Source organism: Phocoena sinus, chromosome 13, assembly GCF_008692025.1.
Source record: "Phocoena sinus isolate mPhoSin1 chromosome 13, mPhoSin1.pri, whole genome shotgun sequence".
In the NCBI taxonomy this organism is placed as follows: domain Eukaryota; kingdom Metazoa; phylum Chordata; class Mammalia; order Artiodactyla; family Phocoenidae; genus Phocoena; species Phocoena sinus.
Genome location: NC_045775.1, coordinates 31282614 through 31299597, shown reverse-complemented (window position 1 = coordinate 31299597; position 16984 = coordinate 31282614). Strand labels below are relative to the sequence as shown.

The 16984-nt window shown below is 36.9% G+C and overlaps 1 protein-coding gene across 6 annotated transcripts in view; it reads left to right on the top strand.

The window, feature by feature from the left end:
• DHX57 (DExH-box helicase 57) overlaps positions 1 to 16984 on the top strand; it is a 57067-nt gene that overhangs the window by 20856 nt on the left and 19227 nt on the right. For all 6 annotated transcript variants that reach the window (XM_032652574.1, XM_032652572.1, XM_032652578.1 and 3 more), the window contains 8 exons: positions 271 to 392; positions 1690 to 1885; positions 2430 to 2554; positions 6936 to 7069; positions 7984 to 8038; positions 9709 to 9914; positions 13457 to 13573; positions 16212 to 16308. In XM_032652574.1, coding sequence (XP_032508465.1) covers positions 271 to 392; positions 1690 to 1885; positions 2430 to 2554; positions 6936 to 7069; positions 7984 to 8038; positions 9709 to 9914; positions 13457 to 13573; positions 16212 to 16308 — 1052 coding nt within the window. The remainder of the gene's footprint in view (positions 1 to 270; positions 393 to 1689; positions 1886 to 2429; positions 2555 to 6935; positions 7070 to 7983; positions 8039 to 9708; positions 9915 to 13456; positions 13574 to 16211; positions 16309 to 16984) is intronic.

The following is a 16984-nucleotide window of genomic DNA, read 5'->3' as shown; positions in this document are numbered from 1 at the left end:
GAGGGGTTATTTCTCTTGTAAGATCCTTCAGTTCATTCAGATGTAGGAAAGCCACTCAGATCCCACAGCTTATTCCGGCTGATTCTCGGAACAGCCTTCTGACTAAAGTCACCAGCATCCAACCGCCAACAAATCTGCACTTTCTGTCTCTAAACAAATTGGTGAAGAAAGAGCAGAAAGGGGAGGTCTGACTATGGGATTCCACATTCAGAGCTTTGTGAAAGGTGATTGAAAGTAACCAAACTGATGTCTTATCTTTTATTTTATTAGGCCTCCAGACAGTTCCAGTCAATTCTGCAAGAAAGACAATTACTCCCTGCTTGGGAAGAAAGAGAAAACATTCTTAAACTGTTGAGCAAGCACCAAGTGCTTGTTATAAGTGGTATGACTGGGTAAGAATGTGATTTATTTCTAATGCAGCTTTCATCTATAGATACGGTGTGTGCCCTGGTTACCACCACCAGTTCTACTTTAAAAAAAAAACAGTTGCTGGTGTTATTTGTGCTTTTTCCTGTTAAATATTGAATAATATTTCACAGAGGCAAATAATGTGGCAACTGTAGCCTATAGAGCCAAATTACAAAAAGAACAAACAAAACTCAGAAATTTAGGATTTTTAAAAAAATTTTATTTATTTATTTTATATTTATTTTTGGCAGTGTTGGGTCTTCGTTTCTGTGCGAGGGTTTTCTCCAGCTGCAGCGAGCGGGGGCCACTCTTCATCGCGGTGCACGGGCCTCTCACTGTCGTGGCCTCTCCCGTTGCGGAGCACAGGCTCCAGACGCGCAGGCTGAGTAGTTTGTGGCTCACGGGCCTAGCCGCTCTGCGGCATGTGGGATCTTCCCGGACCGGGGCATGAACCCATGTCCCCTGCATTGGCAGCCGGATTCTTAACCACTGCGCCACCAGGGAAGCCCAGAAATTTGGGAATTTATAGATATTGTATACCTCTGCCTTAAGACAATTTTAAGGCAAAAGGCCTAGCTGAAGGCTTTTAACAAGGCCCATTTTAAAATGTAAAGGACAGTTCCAGAACATTTAGCTTGAAACTTCAGAAATGAATTTTCTAAATTTATTCTGATTTCCTTAAAGCTTTTGTTTAAGAACAACTTAGGGTATATTATTTTTCCTGTTCCACACTCTCCATATGTTATCCAAACCTATTTGGCAGGGGCAAGTTGCAGGCTTAATTTAGTTCTGTATTCAAGGGTCTTCAATTTAATAATTACATTTGTGCCCAGACTCACAGATATAGTAGTAACTTTGTATCTTCCAGTTTCTTATCTTTTTAACCTCAGTCAGTACTTTGGTATAGCCAAAGCAATACCACACCAATGGGAAAAATATAAAGTATTTTAATAATCATAATATTCCTGTTTCTTTAGGATTCACATGTAGAGTTCACATTCCTGAAGGCATTTATAGACCTTAACCTAATGTTTATTCAATAGTCCCAGTTTTACAAATAACAGTGAACTATTATTTGATTGCCCTGTTAACCTAAGTGCAAATTCCTAGGAGTTATCAGCTATAGGTAATAAGTCAGTAGGTAGGTTTAAAAGATAGATGAAGCTGAACAACTTTTATTCTAATTAGCTTCTTACTTTCCTCATTGGATATGATTGCTTCTTTAGTTAACTAGAGCACTTGAAAACTCTTATTTTAGGACTTACTTGTTTTGACATACAGATGTGGGAAAACCACACAGATTCCACAGTTTATTCTGGATGATTCTCTGAACGGACCACCTGAGAAGGTGGCCAACATCATCTGTACCCAACCCCGACGAATCTCTGCGATCTCTGTCGCCGAACACGTTGCTAAAGAAAGAGCAGAGAGAGTGGGTCTGACTGTGGGATACCAGATCCGGTTAGAAAGTGTCAAGGTTTGTATGCTTTTCTTATTTCCTGATGACAGAAATTTACAATTTTCAAGTATAAAGAGCCCTTGGGGTCTGGAGATTCTGGGCAAGTTGGAATATATACTGCAATAGGGCTGAAGTCCTTTTAGAAATATTTTGGTTTAAACTCTTTTTGGGGTGTACTTAATTTCCTCTGTAAAGACCTTCTATTCTTTATTGGCAGAAGTGATGTAGTAGGTGCTGCTTTGTTCCTAAACTGGGACTTAATCCATTTAGCCAAATATGGAATGAACAAATTCAGAATTGATTTCATCACTCACTGTTATTTTTATGTTTTATAATAATTTTTGAATGCTTTCTATGAGTCTTAAAATTTTGATGTAAAGTAGAAAAGCTTTTGTTGTTGCCAGCAAGAAACTATGCATTTAGTTTCTTGGTTTATATTAAAATAGAACTGCTGGTGTTTTCAGTATTCTTTATCCCTATCCATTAAAAATGGCTTTGCCAGGAAAGTGTTTCCTTTTTTCAGAAAGTTCATTAAAGCTTTCTATGCCCTTTTACGTGTAAGTCCTCAGCCACCAGACTGTTATACTGCACCACAGGAGTGCTGCTAAGAAGGCTAGAGGGGGACACAGCCCTACAAGGAATCACCCATATCATTGTTGATGAAGTCCATGAGAGGACAGAAGAAAGGTAAGGCAAAGATTTTCCAAATGAATACCCACACATGTCAAATGAAGACATGGCTGAAAGAATTTTATTCTGCTTCCAGTTAAGTTCCTTAGAGCTAGTAATGGTAATTGCCGTAGGGAAGGCTTAAGTTAGAGAAGAGGAACTGCCTTCCTGGTCTCCAGGGTCTGTGACACGAAAAATGCTAGGAGAGCACATGTTCATCACTGGAAGAGATCCTATTAGATGGACATTGTCTAATAAGAGGCACCATGCTGCGCTGGGTGCTGTACTTAGCAGGAATATCAGATGTAGTGCATGCTATAGCTGATGGATTTGTCAATATGTGCTTCCTTCTTTGTGCATTTGGTCAGTCATTCAGCCCTGACATTCATTCATGTATTTATTGAGCCTGCATTAAGTGCCAAGTGGCCTTTTAATTGCTGGGGATACTGTAGTGAACAAACATATATGTTTCCCCTTTATGTCTTATGGTCTGGTAGGAAAAACAAATAATGAACAGGTAAATAAACAAGTAAGTAAATAACTACAAATTGGAATAAGTACCATAAAGGAATAAACAGGATGCTGTGTTTGGGGGGAGAGAGCTATGAGATAATCAGAGATTATATCTCTGAAGAGATTACATTTAAATTAAAAACAGAAGTATGAAAAGGAGTCTCATGAGATATATGAGGGCAAGGTCAGCATTTGCAAGGACTCTGCAGTGGTAAAGGGCTTCATGAGTCCAAAAACTGGAGGAAGGCCAGCGTGCAGCTGATATGTAGTGAATGAGGGGAAAAGTGACAGCTAAAAAAAGCAGGAGACTATGCACCATTAATAATAAAGCATTTGGATTTTACTTTAATGGAATTAGAAGTCATTAAAGGGTCAAGGTATAAAATCAAAATTCTCAATATTTTAAAATGAAGGGCCAGGTAAATAGATGGCATTGATCATAGTTTGTCATGTAGATCATGCTCTAAAGTAGTAAAAAAGTAATGGGAAAAAGAGAGATGATCCTGTGCAAATCATGAGGCTTTCCCAAAAAGGACTATATTATTATTAATATCTTGAGAAGAAGAAAGTCTAAGTAAAGTTGATGGGCTGACAGAGAAGCAGAAAATAGATCATAGCAAAACTAAAAAAAAAGAAACAAACATGAAAAGAGGTCCCAGCTATTGTTGATAAAAAGTTTTTAAAAAATGAACGGGGAAGACATGTAAACAGAAAACTATTTGTTAGAAGAAATAAATACACTAATATAGTAGTAATTAAGAAATATAAAGAAATTTGAAACTAAAGAAAAAGATTTTTTTTTTTTTTAAGAAAAAGATTTTTATATAAAAAGAATATATCAGGGAATTCCATGGTGGTCCAGTGGTTAATACTCAGCGCTTTCACTGCCGGGGCCCCGGACTTGATCCCTGGTCAGGGAACTTAGATCCTGCAAGCAAGAGGCGTGAGGTGGCAAAAGATTTTAAAAAGAATAAAAAGAATAGATCAAAATAAAAGGAAATATTTCCTAGAACAAGACAATAATAAATTTTAAATAGCTATGTAGAAAACACTGAAAATCTTTGAGGGGCAAATAATCTTTTATGTAGAGACTCCAGAAAACATTGGGGAAAAAAATAAATGGTAAATAATGTCACTTTACACCTAAATGTTGAAATGATCATTTGAAATAATTTATTTTAACAGAATCACTGAACAACCTAGAAGAGGGAATCAAATAAAACATTCAGCCAAACTAATATTATTTAAATGATTGTATTATAAAAATAAAATTTTAATTTTAGGTGAAATTATATCCAATGTAATTTTGAACATAAAGAGTAGCTTTGGAAACTAACACACCATTGTAAAGCAATTATACCCCAATAAAGATGTTAAAAAAAAAAAAAAAAAAAAAAGAGTAGCTTTGGGTTTCATAACATTTATACTTCCACAAAGTCAGTGAAACTGGAAGATAGCACTGGATCTGGTTCCTGGCTGCAATGATGTTCTCAAAAAGAGATTTTTATAAAACCTAATGACCTATAGAATATCAACAGTTAAAAACAGAGTATTTTCACATCCGAATAAAGATAAATTACACACTGGAGAAGGGAGATTTGAGCATTTACAAATACCAGTCTTTGGGAATGGAGTACACAAATTATAAGAAAAAGTAGGGGAATATTTGCTAGCTCTGACTGAAAAAGGCAGAAAATGGGGTGGTGGTATGATGAATTGGGAGATTGGGATTGACATATATACACTAATATGTATAAGATGGATAACTAATAAGAACCTGCTGTATAAAAGATAAATAAAATTTTAAAATTAAAAAAAAAGTAAAATCTAGGAACCAAGATCAGTTAAAAAATAAATAAGATAAAAGGTTGAATATAGAAAATTTATAGTTATATTTGTTTAAAATTTTTAATACATTTTCTGATCATAGAGATAATGACATTATTCTAACACATTTAGGCAATATTAAATGTCAAGAAGAAGAATTTCTGTCCCTTATAGAATTGCTAATTACATGTTAACAATTTGTTCTGTTTTCTTCTGGGAGTATATTGGGAGTTAGCAGAGATGTATCTCCACAAACACTATTGGGATTATATACTGTTGTGTGCTGCATGTGATCTAATATTTAATATGAGAGCATGAACTATCTTTGAAATTATTGCTAATAATTGCACGAGGAAATTCTAACGTGTGGATGTACCATAGGTTACTTAACCATTTACCTATTGTTATATTATTTTCCTTTTCCCTAAAAAAGAAAAAGAATAGTCATAAATGTAATTAAATTAGCTCATTAAAGAAAACTAAGTAGTTCAAGAATATACTCATTAAAAATTCAAACAAGGCTTCCCTGGTGGCGCAGTGGTTGAGAGTCCGCCTGCCGATGCAGGGGACACGGGTTCGTGCCCCTGTCCGGGAAGATCCCACAGGCCGCGGAGCGGCTGGGCCAGTGAGCCATGGCTGCTGAGCCTGTGCATCCGGAGGCTGTGCTCCGCAACAGGAGATGCCACAACAGTGACAGGCCCGTGTACCGCCAAAAAAAAAAAAAAAAAATTCAAACAACACAGATAAAGTGAAAGTCCCCTGTAACACTCCCAAACCATTCCCAGTCCCTGCCCCAGAGATAACTACGGTGATCAGATTGGTGATATGTCCTACTGTACATTGACATATATACTTGCTTTGTCAGAAATAGGTACTTTTATTTCCAGAACTTTTTTTCTTATACAAATTATGTATTCATTTAGCAAATCAACAAACATTTATTGAGCACCTACTATATCCCAGGCAGTGCTCCAGGTACTGAGTAGTATCTTGTAGAACAAAATAACCAAAATCCCCATCCTCATAGAGCTTATATTCTAGTGAGAGAGCCCAACAATAAGCAAGATAAAGAAGTAAAATATAAAGTATGTTTGTTAAGTGCTAAGAAGAGAAAGGGTAATATGAAATGCAAGGGAGGGGAACATTTGAAATTTTAAACATGGTGGCCAGGGAAGGCCTAGCTGAAAAGGTACATTTTGAGTAAAGACTCAAAGAAAGTGAGTGAGTGAGCTACCTCTTGAATGTCTGGGAGAAGCCCTTTCTAGGCACATTAATAACATGTGCAAGGGACCTAGGGTCCATGTCTCAAAGACAGCAAGGAGGACAGTGTGGCTGCAGCCAAGTGATGAAGAGGGAGAGCGACAGGAAATGAGTAGTGAGGGTACAGATCATGTCACATAGGACCTCGTTAGTGAGGACTTTGATAAGAAGTCGTTGAAGGATTTTGAGCAGAAGAGTGGCACAATCAGATTTACATTGGCACAGAATTATTGGTCTACCATACTGAGAATAGATTTTAGGGGGGCAAGGGCTGAAACAGGGAGGCCAGTTAGGACATTGCTGTTCTGTGGTACATATTGTTCTACAACTTGGGTTTTTTTCACTAACAATATCTCTTAGAGATGTTTTCATGTCTGTATCTAGAGCTCTACTTTATTCTGCCTCATGTTATTCCTTAGAATAGATGATATTGTCATAATTAACCGTTTCTTGGTTGATAGACATTTTGGTAGTTTCCACTGATTTACAAACAATGCTATAATGAAAATCGTTGTATATACCTCTTTATGTACATGTAGATATCAAGAAGTGGAATTATCAAATGCAATGATGAATGCTGTTGGTATTTTGATTGGTACTACACTGAATTTAGTTTATTTGGTGGGAAATTGATATCTTTACAACATTAAGTCTTCACATCTAGGAACATGACACATCTTTCTATGAGTTATAAATTTTTTTCACATAAGTCTTACACTTACTTGAAATATGTCAAAGGTTATTAATTTTCATGTATTAAATTTGTTTGATCCTCAGATGTTTCTTTTATTTCCTCTAGTGACTTCTTACTGCTAGTTTTGAAAGACATTGTGTTGCAGAGACCAACTCTTCAAGTTATTCTGATGAGTGCAACTTTAAACGCTGAGCTCTTTTCAGAATATTTTAATTCCTGCCCAGTTATCACTATACCAGGTGATTAAAATCCATCATTAAATACATATTGTCCTAATAAGCAAATATAATTATTTTAAAGTTCATTTGAGATATAAATGAATGAGTATTTATATGTTTCTAGAGAAGAATTGATTAGTTTATAACAAATAAAATCATAACCATATAATGAAATTATTGAAGAGGTAATGTTATATTTATTTGCTGGGAGATTTCAATTTATATGTGCTTTTAAAAAAAAAGTCTAGGTTATTAGGATTTCTAGCATTCTGTTGTGTTTAACATCAAAATGTGAGTTTATAATGGTAATCTGTCATAAAGGGAAAAGTTGTATCTGTGTATAGCATATTTATTCATTGCTGGATTCTGCTAAACTTCTGGATATTGGTCCACTCTGGGAGCAAGTGAAATTGGGTAGTCTGTGTCTTCTCTTGGTGCTTTCACAGTCTCATTGTGGGATTAATTTATCACCTTGGGCTTTGGCTTATCATTCTGCAGTTGATTGGTAAAGAACAATTTGGAAACACTCAGTGGTGAATAATTCGTTCTAGTTATAGAGGATATCGACAGTAGATTTAAAGATGAAATTATATGCTTGATCTAGAATACAATTGTTGACTGTTTAAAGGTCCCCTGCAGGGAAGCAGAGGGGGATAAAAAGGTTTAACAGATTTTTTTTAAAAAGAGGTTAAAAAAAGTCTTATTAGCAAATGATCATCTCTCCAACTATGCACTTCTGTTTTATTTACTAACTAGAATCTACTCCTTCCATTTTTATCATGAAAAGCTTTTTCTGAATACTTGTAAGACCACAGAGTAAATAGTACCTTACTGTGCCAAGCTTCGTTTTTAGACAATTTTACATATACAAACAGTTTCAAGATAGTTGAACGGGTATTCTGAGACTTTCCTGTTTTATTTTCTTGTTTTCCTAGGTCGTACATTTCCTGTTGATCAATTTTTTCTGGAAGATGCAATTGCCGTGACAAGGTAAGGAAGATATTAATTAAAGTTTGGGGAAAGTCCTTGAAAACAGAATTACTATTTTACCTCTGTGTGCCTGGATACTAATAAACGGGTTAACTTTTCTTCTAATTTTTCTATTTGAGCATTTTGTTTTCCCCTTTCAGCGAATATTTATTATACAAATTATTTGAATTCAAAGGCAATATTATATATTAAGAGTACTGACTCAGGAATCCCTAATGTAGACTAAGGACCTTGGGTGATAATGATGTGTGGATGTCAGTTCCTCAGTTTTAACAAATGTACCACTCGGGTTGGGGATATTGCTAATGGGGGAGGCTATGCGTAGGGCAGGGAGCAGGGGGTGTATGGGGAATCTCTGTACCTTCTGCTCAGTATTGCTGTGAACCTAAAACTGCTTTAAAAAGTAAAGTCTGTTTTAAAAATGATGGGGAATTCGCTGGCGGTCCAGTGGTTAGGACTCGGCGATTTTTCTGTGGTATCCTGGGTTCAATCCCTGGTCGGGGAAACTAAGATCCCACAATTTTTGTGGCATGGCCAAAAAAATAAAATAAAATAAAAATAAATAAAAAATAAAAAATGATGGACCAAATCTATGGAGAATTTAACATGGGAAAAAAAGTACTAATTCTGCAGACAGACTACTAGTATTTAAATCCCTCTACTTACCAACTGTAACATTGGTAAGTAGCTTAATCTCTCTGTGACTTAGTTTCATCATATGTAAAGTGTGCGTATTAAAAGTAGCCTCTTCAAGAGTTATGAGGATTAATTAATATTTGGAGTTAATACTTGCAAAGGGCTTAGAACTGTGCCTGGCATATATCAAATGCTTTATATATGTTAGCTATTATTATCATTATTATTCTGCCTTCAAGGAGTTTGCACTACATATGAGTGTATAAGTTCTGTACCGGATAGAAGGTGGTAATGTCTGTTGGATATCAACAGATTTCTCCCCTCTGAAAGCTCTGCTTCCTCTTCCTACTCTTTGACCTTGAAGATTCCCCAGGGTTTTATCCTTGCACTGTTTCTTCTCACTGTTAAATTCTTGCTTGGCTCTCTAAGACTCATGTGATTTCAGCTGTCACCGCTGTGCTGAGAACTCCCAGATTGGTATCTTCATTCCTGACCTCTGAGCTCCAGAATGGAAACAACTTGGATGTCTGACACCTTAAACTCAACCCAGAATTTTTTCTTTCTCTTTGTTCCTTCCATTCCTAATAAGCCCCCTCCTAATTCTACGTTATTTAATGATACAGTATTCTCAAGCTAAAAACCCCGAAACAGTGGCTCTCAAACTTCAGTGTGCAGTAAGCATACTTGGAGAGCTTATTAAAATTGTTGTTTTGTGGGCCCGATCCCACTTCCACTGAATGTGAATCTCTGGGGAAATCATCTTTCAGCTAGTTTCCCTGTCTTTTTTCTCTCACTTTTCCAAATTCACTGCCTCCAGAATTATCTTAAAACAGAGCCAAAAGCATTCCAGTGTGCTCCCCCCCAGCAACAGGGCACGGCAGACAGAATCCGGGACTGGTGGAAGAATAGCACTTGGATTGGGCAGAAGCAGAGCAACGTCCTGTTGAATGAGCACGGGAAACAGGTGAATAGTGTCGCTCCTCACCAGCAGACCCGCACCCACACCCACACATTTCTTTGTCTTCTTTCCCCAGGTATGTGTTGCAGGATGGGAGCCCATATGCGCGCTCCATGAAACAGATGTCAAAGGAGAAGCTCAAGGCAAGGCGCAGCAGAACCGCGTTTGAGGAGGTGGAGGAGGACCTGCGCCTCTCCCTGCACCTCCACGATCTGGATTCCACCAAAGATGCTGTGGCAGATCAACAGTTAGATTTTAAGCAGCTCCTGGCCCGCTATAAAGGTAATGTGCTTCCTGGGGGGAATATTACAATTATGCCAAAGATAACTAGTTTTTCTCACGCCATGATCCAGAAGAAGAAAAACGTGGCTCTTGTTTCATAGTTACCTTGTCTTCAGTTCATCAGAACAACCTTAAACTTAGAAAAATAACAGTTCTAATACATATTAGATTAAAATTGTTATTATATTTACCAGTGGGTTTTTTCCTGATTGTAAATGTGTTCATTATAGAAAAATTGGGAGGTAGTAAAATATAAATTATATTCTTGAGTGTTTTGTAACTTTGCATTTTGATATGATTTCGAATTCAGAATTAAAAATTTGCAAGACTACAGTGAACTCTCATATATCCTTTACCCTGATTCACCAATTATTAATATTTTGCTTCATTTGCTTTATTACTTGCTCTGGGTGCATATATATATTTTTTTCCTGGATGTTTTGAGCGTAAATTGCAGATACGATGCTCCTTAACCCATAATATTTCAGTATGTATTTCCTCAGAACAAGGACATCCTCTTACATAACAATAGGATATGGGAATTCCCTGGCGGTCCAGGGGTTAGGACTCTGCCGCTTTCACTGCCGGGGCCCGGGTTCAATTTCTGGTCGGGGAACTAAGACCCCATGAGCTGCACGGCATGGCCCCAAACAAAAACAAACAACAGGACATGATCAAAATGAAAACATTGAACACTAATACAGTACTACTGTTTAATCCACAGTCCATATTCTAATTTTGTCAATTATTTCAGTAATGTACTTTATTGCTATTTTTTAGGTGGTACAGGACCCAACCGAAGATTACATATTGCATTCAGTCAGCATGTGTCTTTAGTTTCTTTCTATCTGGAGAAATTTGCCAGCCTTTATTTTTCTTCTATGATTTACATTTTTAAGGAGTTTGGGCCAATTATTTTGTAGAATGTCCCTCTGTTTGGGTTTCTCTAACGTTGCCCCATGATTAATTTTAGGTAATGCATTTTTGGTTAGAAAACCACAGAGACAATGTTGAGTCCTTCTCAGCACATCGTATCAGGAGGCACGTGACGTTGGTTCGTCCCATTATTAGCAGTATTAACTTTGATCATCTGGTTAAGGTGATGCCTACGTTTCTCCTCTGTAGTTACTATTTATTCCCTTTGTAGTTAATTAAGTTAGTTGTGGAGAGAGATTTGAAACTATTTATCCTATAACATCCTCAAAATTTCACCCACTAGTTTTAGCATTTTTCAGTAGGCCTCAAAAATGACATCTCTTTTCAGGGCCCACCCTGTGCTGAGCATTTTTATATATGTTAGGTGCTCCCTCCTCCCATGCCGGACTCCACGCAGCTTTGTTCCTAGATAGTCTTCCATACGTTCAGCTGGGCTGAACCCATAGAAACCCTAAGGTTACTACTTTTGCTTTCTTCCTAAAGCCTAGACAGGTCTCAGCTGCCTTTCCTGCTCTCTTTTCCGTGGACTGCCACCCCAACTCCTCTTGGTCCTTCCAAAAAAAAAAAAAAAAAAAGGGTGTTTACCTTTTAAGGAGTAAGAGCCTCCAACCCCTGTTACTGTGCTTCTATAGCAGAAAAGGCAAGTGAGTTTTCCTTTTTCTCCTTCCACCAAAGATGCAGTCCTGCATGGGAAATGGTAATCATAAAGGAATTAGGGCATTAGCCATTTGTTCTGCTGTTTAGGAAGATATACGTGGCTCCCAAACATTTCACTTAATCTTCCCAACATCCTGAGAAGTAAGGTTAAGAGCATAGACATGTATCTTACAGACCTGGATTCGACTCCCCAGGCTCTCATAAAACCAGTTATATGCAAGTTCCTCATCCTCTCTATTCCTCAGTTTCCTTACCTATAAAATGCCGTTATTTAGGAGATTAAATAAGAATACAAATCCACAGCATAGTGCCCAGAGCTAGTAAGTGCAGATTTGTGATTCTCGTGAAAATGTCTGACTCAAATGTGTTCTTTCTGTACATCATACCAGCTGACAATTCCCATTTCCTTATTCTATGAAATTAGTTAACAGGAAAATCTCTTTGGTTTCTCTTTTGAAATTCCAGAGTTTTCTTTAAGAATTATGACTGAATCTAAGCCACGGTCTTTCTGATGTCAAGCACAGAGATATCAAAGTTCAGAAAGCACCTCTGAGAACTCTTTTCTAAGGATTTGAGGTTGGGAAACCTGGCTCTACCACTAGCTTCTGTATGATGCTGGGCTGATTGATCACTTAGCTTCTCCGAGCCTCCTCTTTCCTATGAAACAAAGACTTTATCTAGTTGATCTCAGTGCTCTCTTTCAGAAAATTAAACAATGTTCCCTAGCTCGATTTTTAAAACTTTTTCTAGTTAAAAAATAATAATAAAAATCAGTCTTTTAAAATATATAAATGATTAGTAAAACCTGCCAAAGTATAAAAAAAAATTTTTTTAATGATTTTCATTTCCCTTTTATTCAGTAAGCTGATTCCTTCTCCTTTTTGAAAAGTCTGGCTATTTGGAATGTTGGCCAATAAAAATGATTCCTACTCTGCCATCCACACCCAACCACACTTTTGCTTGTGTAGCTTATTTCTTCCTTTCTTTCATTTTTTACCAACATAGGGTTCATTCTTCAGAACAACATTGTTTAGCAACTGCTTTTGCCTCTCTTCAAGCTTTTCAGCAAAGCGTAAAAAGCTTCCCTTCCTTCATACCAACTACAGTTATTTTGCTCCAGTTAGGCTCTATTTCAGGTGATGGGCCATTAGAAAGAACTAAAAAGAAAAGGCAGCCATCTTCAGAGAATTTGTCTCCCCAGGCATATGCTGTTTGTTTTTAAAAGAGCTGAGGCTTCTAGTACAACACAAGGAAGTATATCTTTTACTAGGCTTCCGATGAATTAGAAGGAGATTGTAGACCCTGAACCTGAGGGTCGATGGGTAGACTTCAGGGGTATTGGTGAAGCCATTAAAATCACATGTATTTTTCAGGGAAGATTCATAACTTTTATGATTTTCCCAAGGAACTTAAAAGTCACTGTTATAAAGTTGCTGCTGTAAAGTCACTGTTGTAAAGTAAAGCTGTGGCCTCTGTGCACTGATTTTCACAGTTACTGTTGCCTGGACTTTTGGCTGATCTGACTCACAAGTTGATTGAATCTGGAAAGGTTTTCTGAAATATATTTGATATATTTATATATCACATGTATTTGATATATATATAGAGAGAATATACTGATATAATATATAAATATATTTAATATATATCTGAAATATATATAAAACATATTTTATATGATAGATAAAAGGGGAAGGAAAGAGAAAAGTTAAAAGTTGCTTCTCTCGGCCTTTCCAGCAGGGGCAGGAGCCTGCTCTTTGGGTCATTGTTCAAGCAAAAAGTGCTTCTAGTGAGCCTGTATTTTCTGAGAGACTGAAGGAAAAAAAATTCATTTCAGTACATTAAATGTGGACATCTGTGTTATTAAACCAAATCAAGACACCCACTTAGTTCCCAGGCATATTTTCTTCAATAAGGTATAACTATCCTGATTTTTACCTTTCTTTCAGGGGTTAGCAAATCAGTCATCAAAACAATGTCCATTATGGATTTTGAAAAGGTTAATCTTGAATTAATTGAAGCCTTGTTAGAGTGGATTGTGGATGGAAAGCACTCCTACCCTCCAGGTAACTGCTTCCTGTCTTAAGTGTGAGACGGCAAAGGGCAGGGAGTCTACTTCCAGAGATGGTGGGGATTGTGGGGACAGCCTCTCTTCCTGGAGCCCTCGCCCTGGTTCCTCACCTTTTCACCCCCAGTTGTGTGTACAGTTGCTTATTAGGTTTTTCAGGAGGAAATTTTACCGTTTACCTTTTGAGGAAGTTTTACCTTTTACCCACTGAGCAAAAAGATGTTAACAAGACAAAGTCCAAAATGAAGAAGGCTGAAAAGAAAGCCTGGGTGTCCACATGTCAACACTGGTGGTCAGTCCCTGGCTAAATGGGAGCCTAATAATGAGTGTTTGAATCATGTGAAGACTATACCTGGAGGCCACAGGGCAGTGGGGTTAAGAGAACAGGCTTTGGAAAGTCTGATAAAATTCCCTGCTACTCCGAGCTCTGTTACCTTGGATAATAAAGAAGTCCTTATCTTTTCTATGCCTCAGGCTCCTTGTTTATAAAATGAAGACAATAATAAATCCTCTATGTTGAGGATTAAAAGAAACCATATACAAAGCGCTTAGCACAGTGCCTGACATATATTTAATGCCCAGTAGGTACTACCCCTAACAAAATTATAGTTATGCTAGTATATTTATCATTGTAATTATTATCACTGTTCTACTACTACTCCTACTGTTATAACACAGAGCAATCCCTCCCTTCCCCTTGCTCAGTGTCTTCCCAGTGACCTCTTTACCTCATTTGTAGTCCGTTATCTCCAGAAGAATGTCCCAGATCTTCTCATAACTGAATCCTGCACATCATTCAGGTTTCCAACAAATGTCTTCTCTTCAGAGGAGTCTTCTCTGACCACCCTATCTGTTGTCTGTCCCCTCAGTCTATCACAATATCCAAAAATGGTTTTCATTTTCAATATAGCACTCAACACTATCCAAAACTATAGTTCTGCTTACTGATGGTCTCCTTCAGTAGAATGTCAGCTCTTGAAGAATAAGAATTTCTTGTGTACCACTGTATTCCTCAGACCCTAGAACAGAACCTGGAATCTTTAGGTGTGGAGTAAATATTTGTTGCATGAACAGATGCAGCCATTGTTGAGTGAAAATTAAGTGGAATCATAGATCAGAAAACGACATTATATGCTCACTACACAGTGCTTAATGACTGCCCTCTTCTGATTAGATCTTAATCATTATGTGGTATTTTCTAAGGAAACATGTGAGCCACATAAAATTATTGAAGTGCCTTGTTTCTCATTCCTTGGCAAAAAGCCATTGTTGGCTAATGCATTATCACTGGATTGAATATCATATTTCATCCCAAAGGAAAAGACTATTACTGAAAAAAATCAAGTATAGCAGCCAAAAAGAAATGTTAGAAAATTATCTGAATTCAAAGCAAAGTTGATGTAGTGATTAGGCAGTTGGTGATATATTTGTGAATATTAAAGATATCCTTGATACAGATGGCCAAGCCATGAGGGCAGAGCAGATCAGAAGGCACATAAAAATACAGACAAATTTTTTTTCCATCCATATAGATTATTTTACCACTCTTAAATTTTGTGCTACTATGGTAGAGAGAAGCATGGGGTATGTAATGGAAAAAGCATGGATCTGGTACCAGAAACCCTATATTTGTTTTCATACTCCCCTCTTATTAAGTTCTGTGACCTGACCATGTTACTGAGTCACCTTAAGGGTACTGTTAATCTTCTTAACAGGTGGTTATGAGGATCAAGTGAGATAATATATGTGAACATTCTTTGTAAACTATGAAGTACAGTATTAAAACCAACCTTGAAAGATAATCTTTTGTCCTTCTTCGGAGTTCAATTTTTGTAATAACTTAGTTTCCTTATTTACTTAGTGGGGAGAATAACTCTGATAAATTATTAGTCATGAGTCCCTTGTGGGCAGATCTTTGTTTTCTTTTCCATTGTACCTAGCACAGAGCTGACAAAGACACCCAATAAATATTTGTGGGATTAAAGGCAGGGTTAGTGAAGACAGTGTCAATTTCCTCTGTGAATAAAGCACAAAAGGAGGCGACTATTGCTGAGTGACTGCTCTTGGCACAGAAATACACTATAATCAGTTATCACTGCTTATTTTCTTTAATGTAAAATTTTAAAGCCCATAAACCATTATGGCATGGTAAGTTAATATACTGCCTCTTCAACACATATCTAAATTTAGATTACCAGATTGGCTGGCCAATTATAGTTTCTTTTTCTCATTTCCAATAAAATGTTTATGGATTTTATTTACTAATGGGGAGAAGAGTCTTCCTGTCATATAAGATTAGAAGGATAACTCTTTCTATAGAAACAGAATGTCAGTGGCCAGTGCACTGAAGAAGTATGTTTAAAGAGCTTTGCTAATGATTCTTGTATAACGTAAGGCATTATATTTTTCTACACATCATTTCTTTTTTTCGAAAGATATAGTACCTCATTCATTCTGTAGTTATTAAGTCAGAAAATATATTCTAAAAGTTTGTTTTCCATTTAGTTCCCTGGGGACTTTACAAAGAAAAGAAAATTGTGAAAAATCTCAGATTATTACATTTTTCGTTTAAAATTAAATCTGTATTAGTTTTTTCTTTTTCACATCTATCAGATTGATTCTTTTTATATACCCAGGTGCTATACTTGTATTTTTACCGGGACTAGCAGAAATCAAAATGCTTTATGAACAGCTACAGTCTAATTCTCTATTCAACAACAGACGTAGTAATCGGTAAGTTAATTGCTTCCTATATTCTTAATCATCTATTCCAGTTATGTGTGAAAATGAATAACCAGAAAGATCTCTTTGACTGTCATCACCCTCTTTCAACCCTGGTGTCACTGCTCAAAAATACCTTTGTTTATGCCAGCTGGGAATAGACAAAACAGTTTGTTCCAGGGAGTCAGTCATTTCCATTCCATTATATAAAAATGTTTCTCTTCACTTAGCGTAGTGACTCAGCAAAGTTGCATGTGCAGTTAACCCTAGAACAACACGGGTTTGAACTGCATGGGTCCACTTATACATGGATTTTTTTCAATGGTAAATACTGTAGTACTACATGATACATGGTTAGTTAAATCCATGGATGCAGAACCACAGATACAGAGGAACCACATATACAAAGGGCCAGCTATAAATTATACATGGATTTTTGACTGCACAGAGGATTGGCCTTCCCTAATCCGCGTATTTTTTGAGGGTCAACTGTAATTTCAGTTGCCAGATACTGGGGATTGGAGAAGCCAGAGTTAATAACAACAAAGAAATGCTACCATTTTGAGAAAAAATAATTTTCAGTGGTTCCTACTCCAGTAGTAAGACAGACTGGGTACGTCTTCATATCTAAGGGGACACTACTTGACAGATGAACACCCCCTAGAAATATAAGACTCAAGTTTCTTAG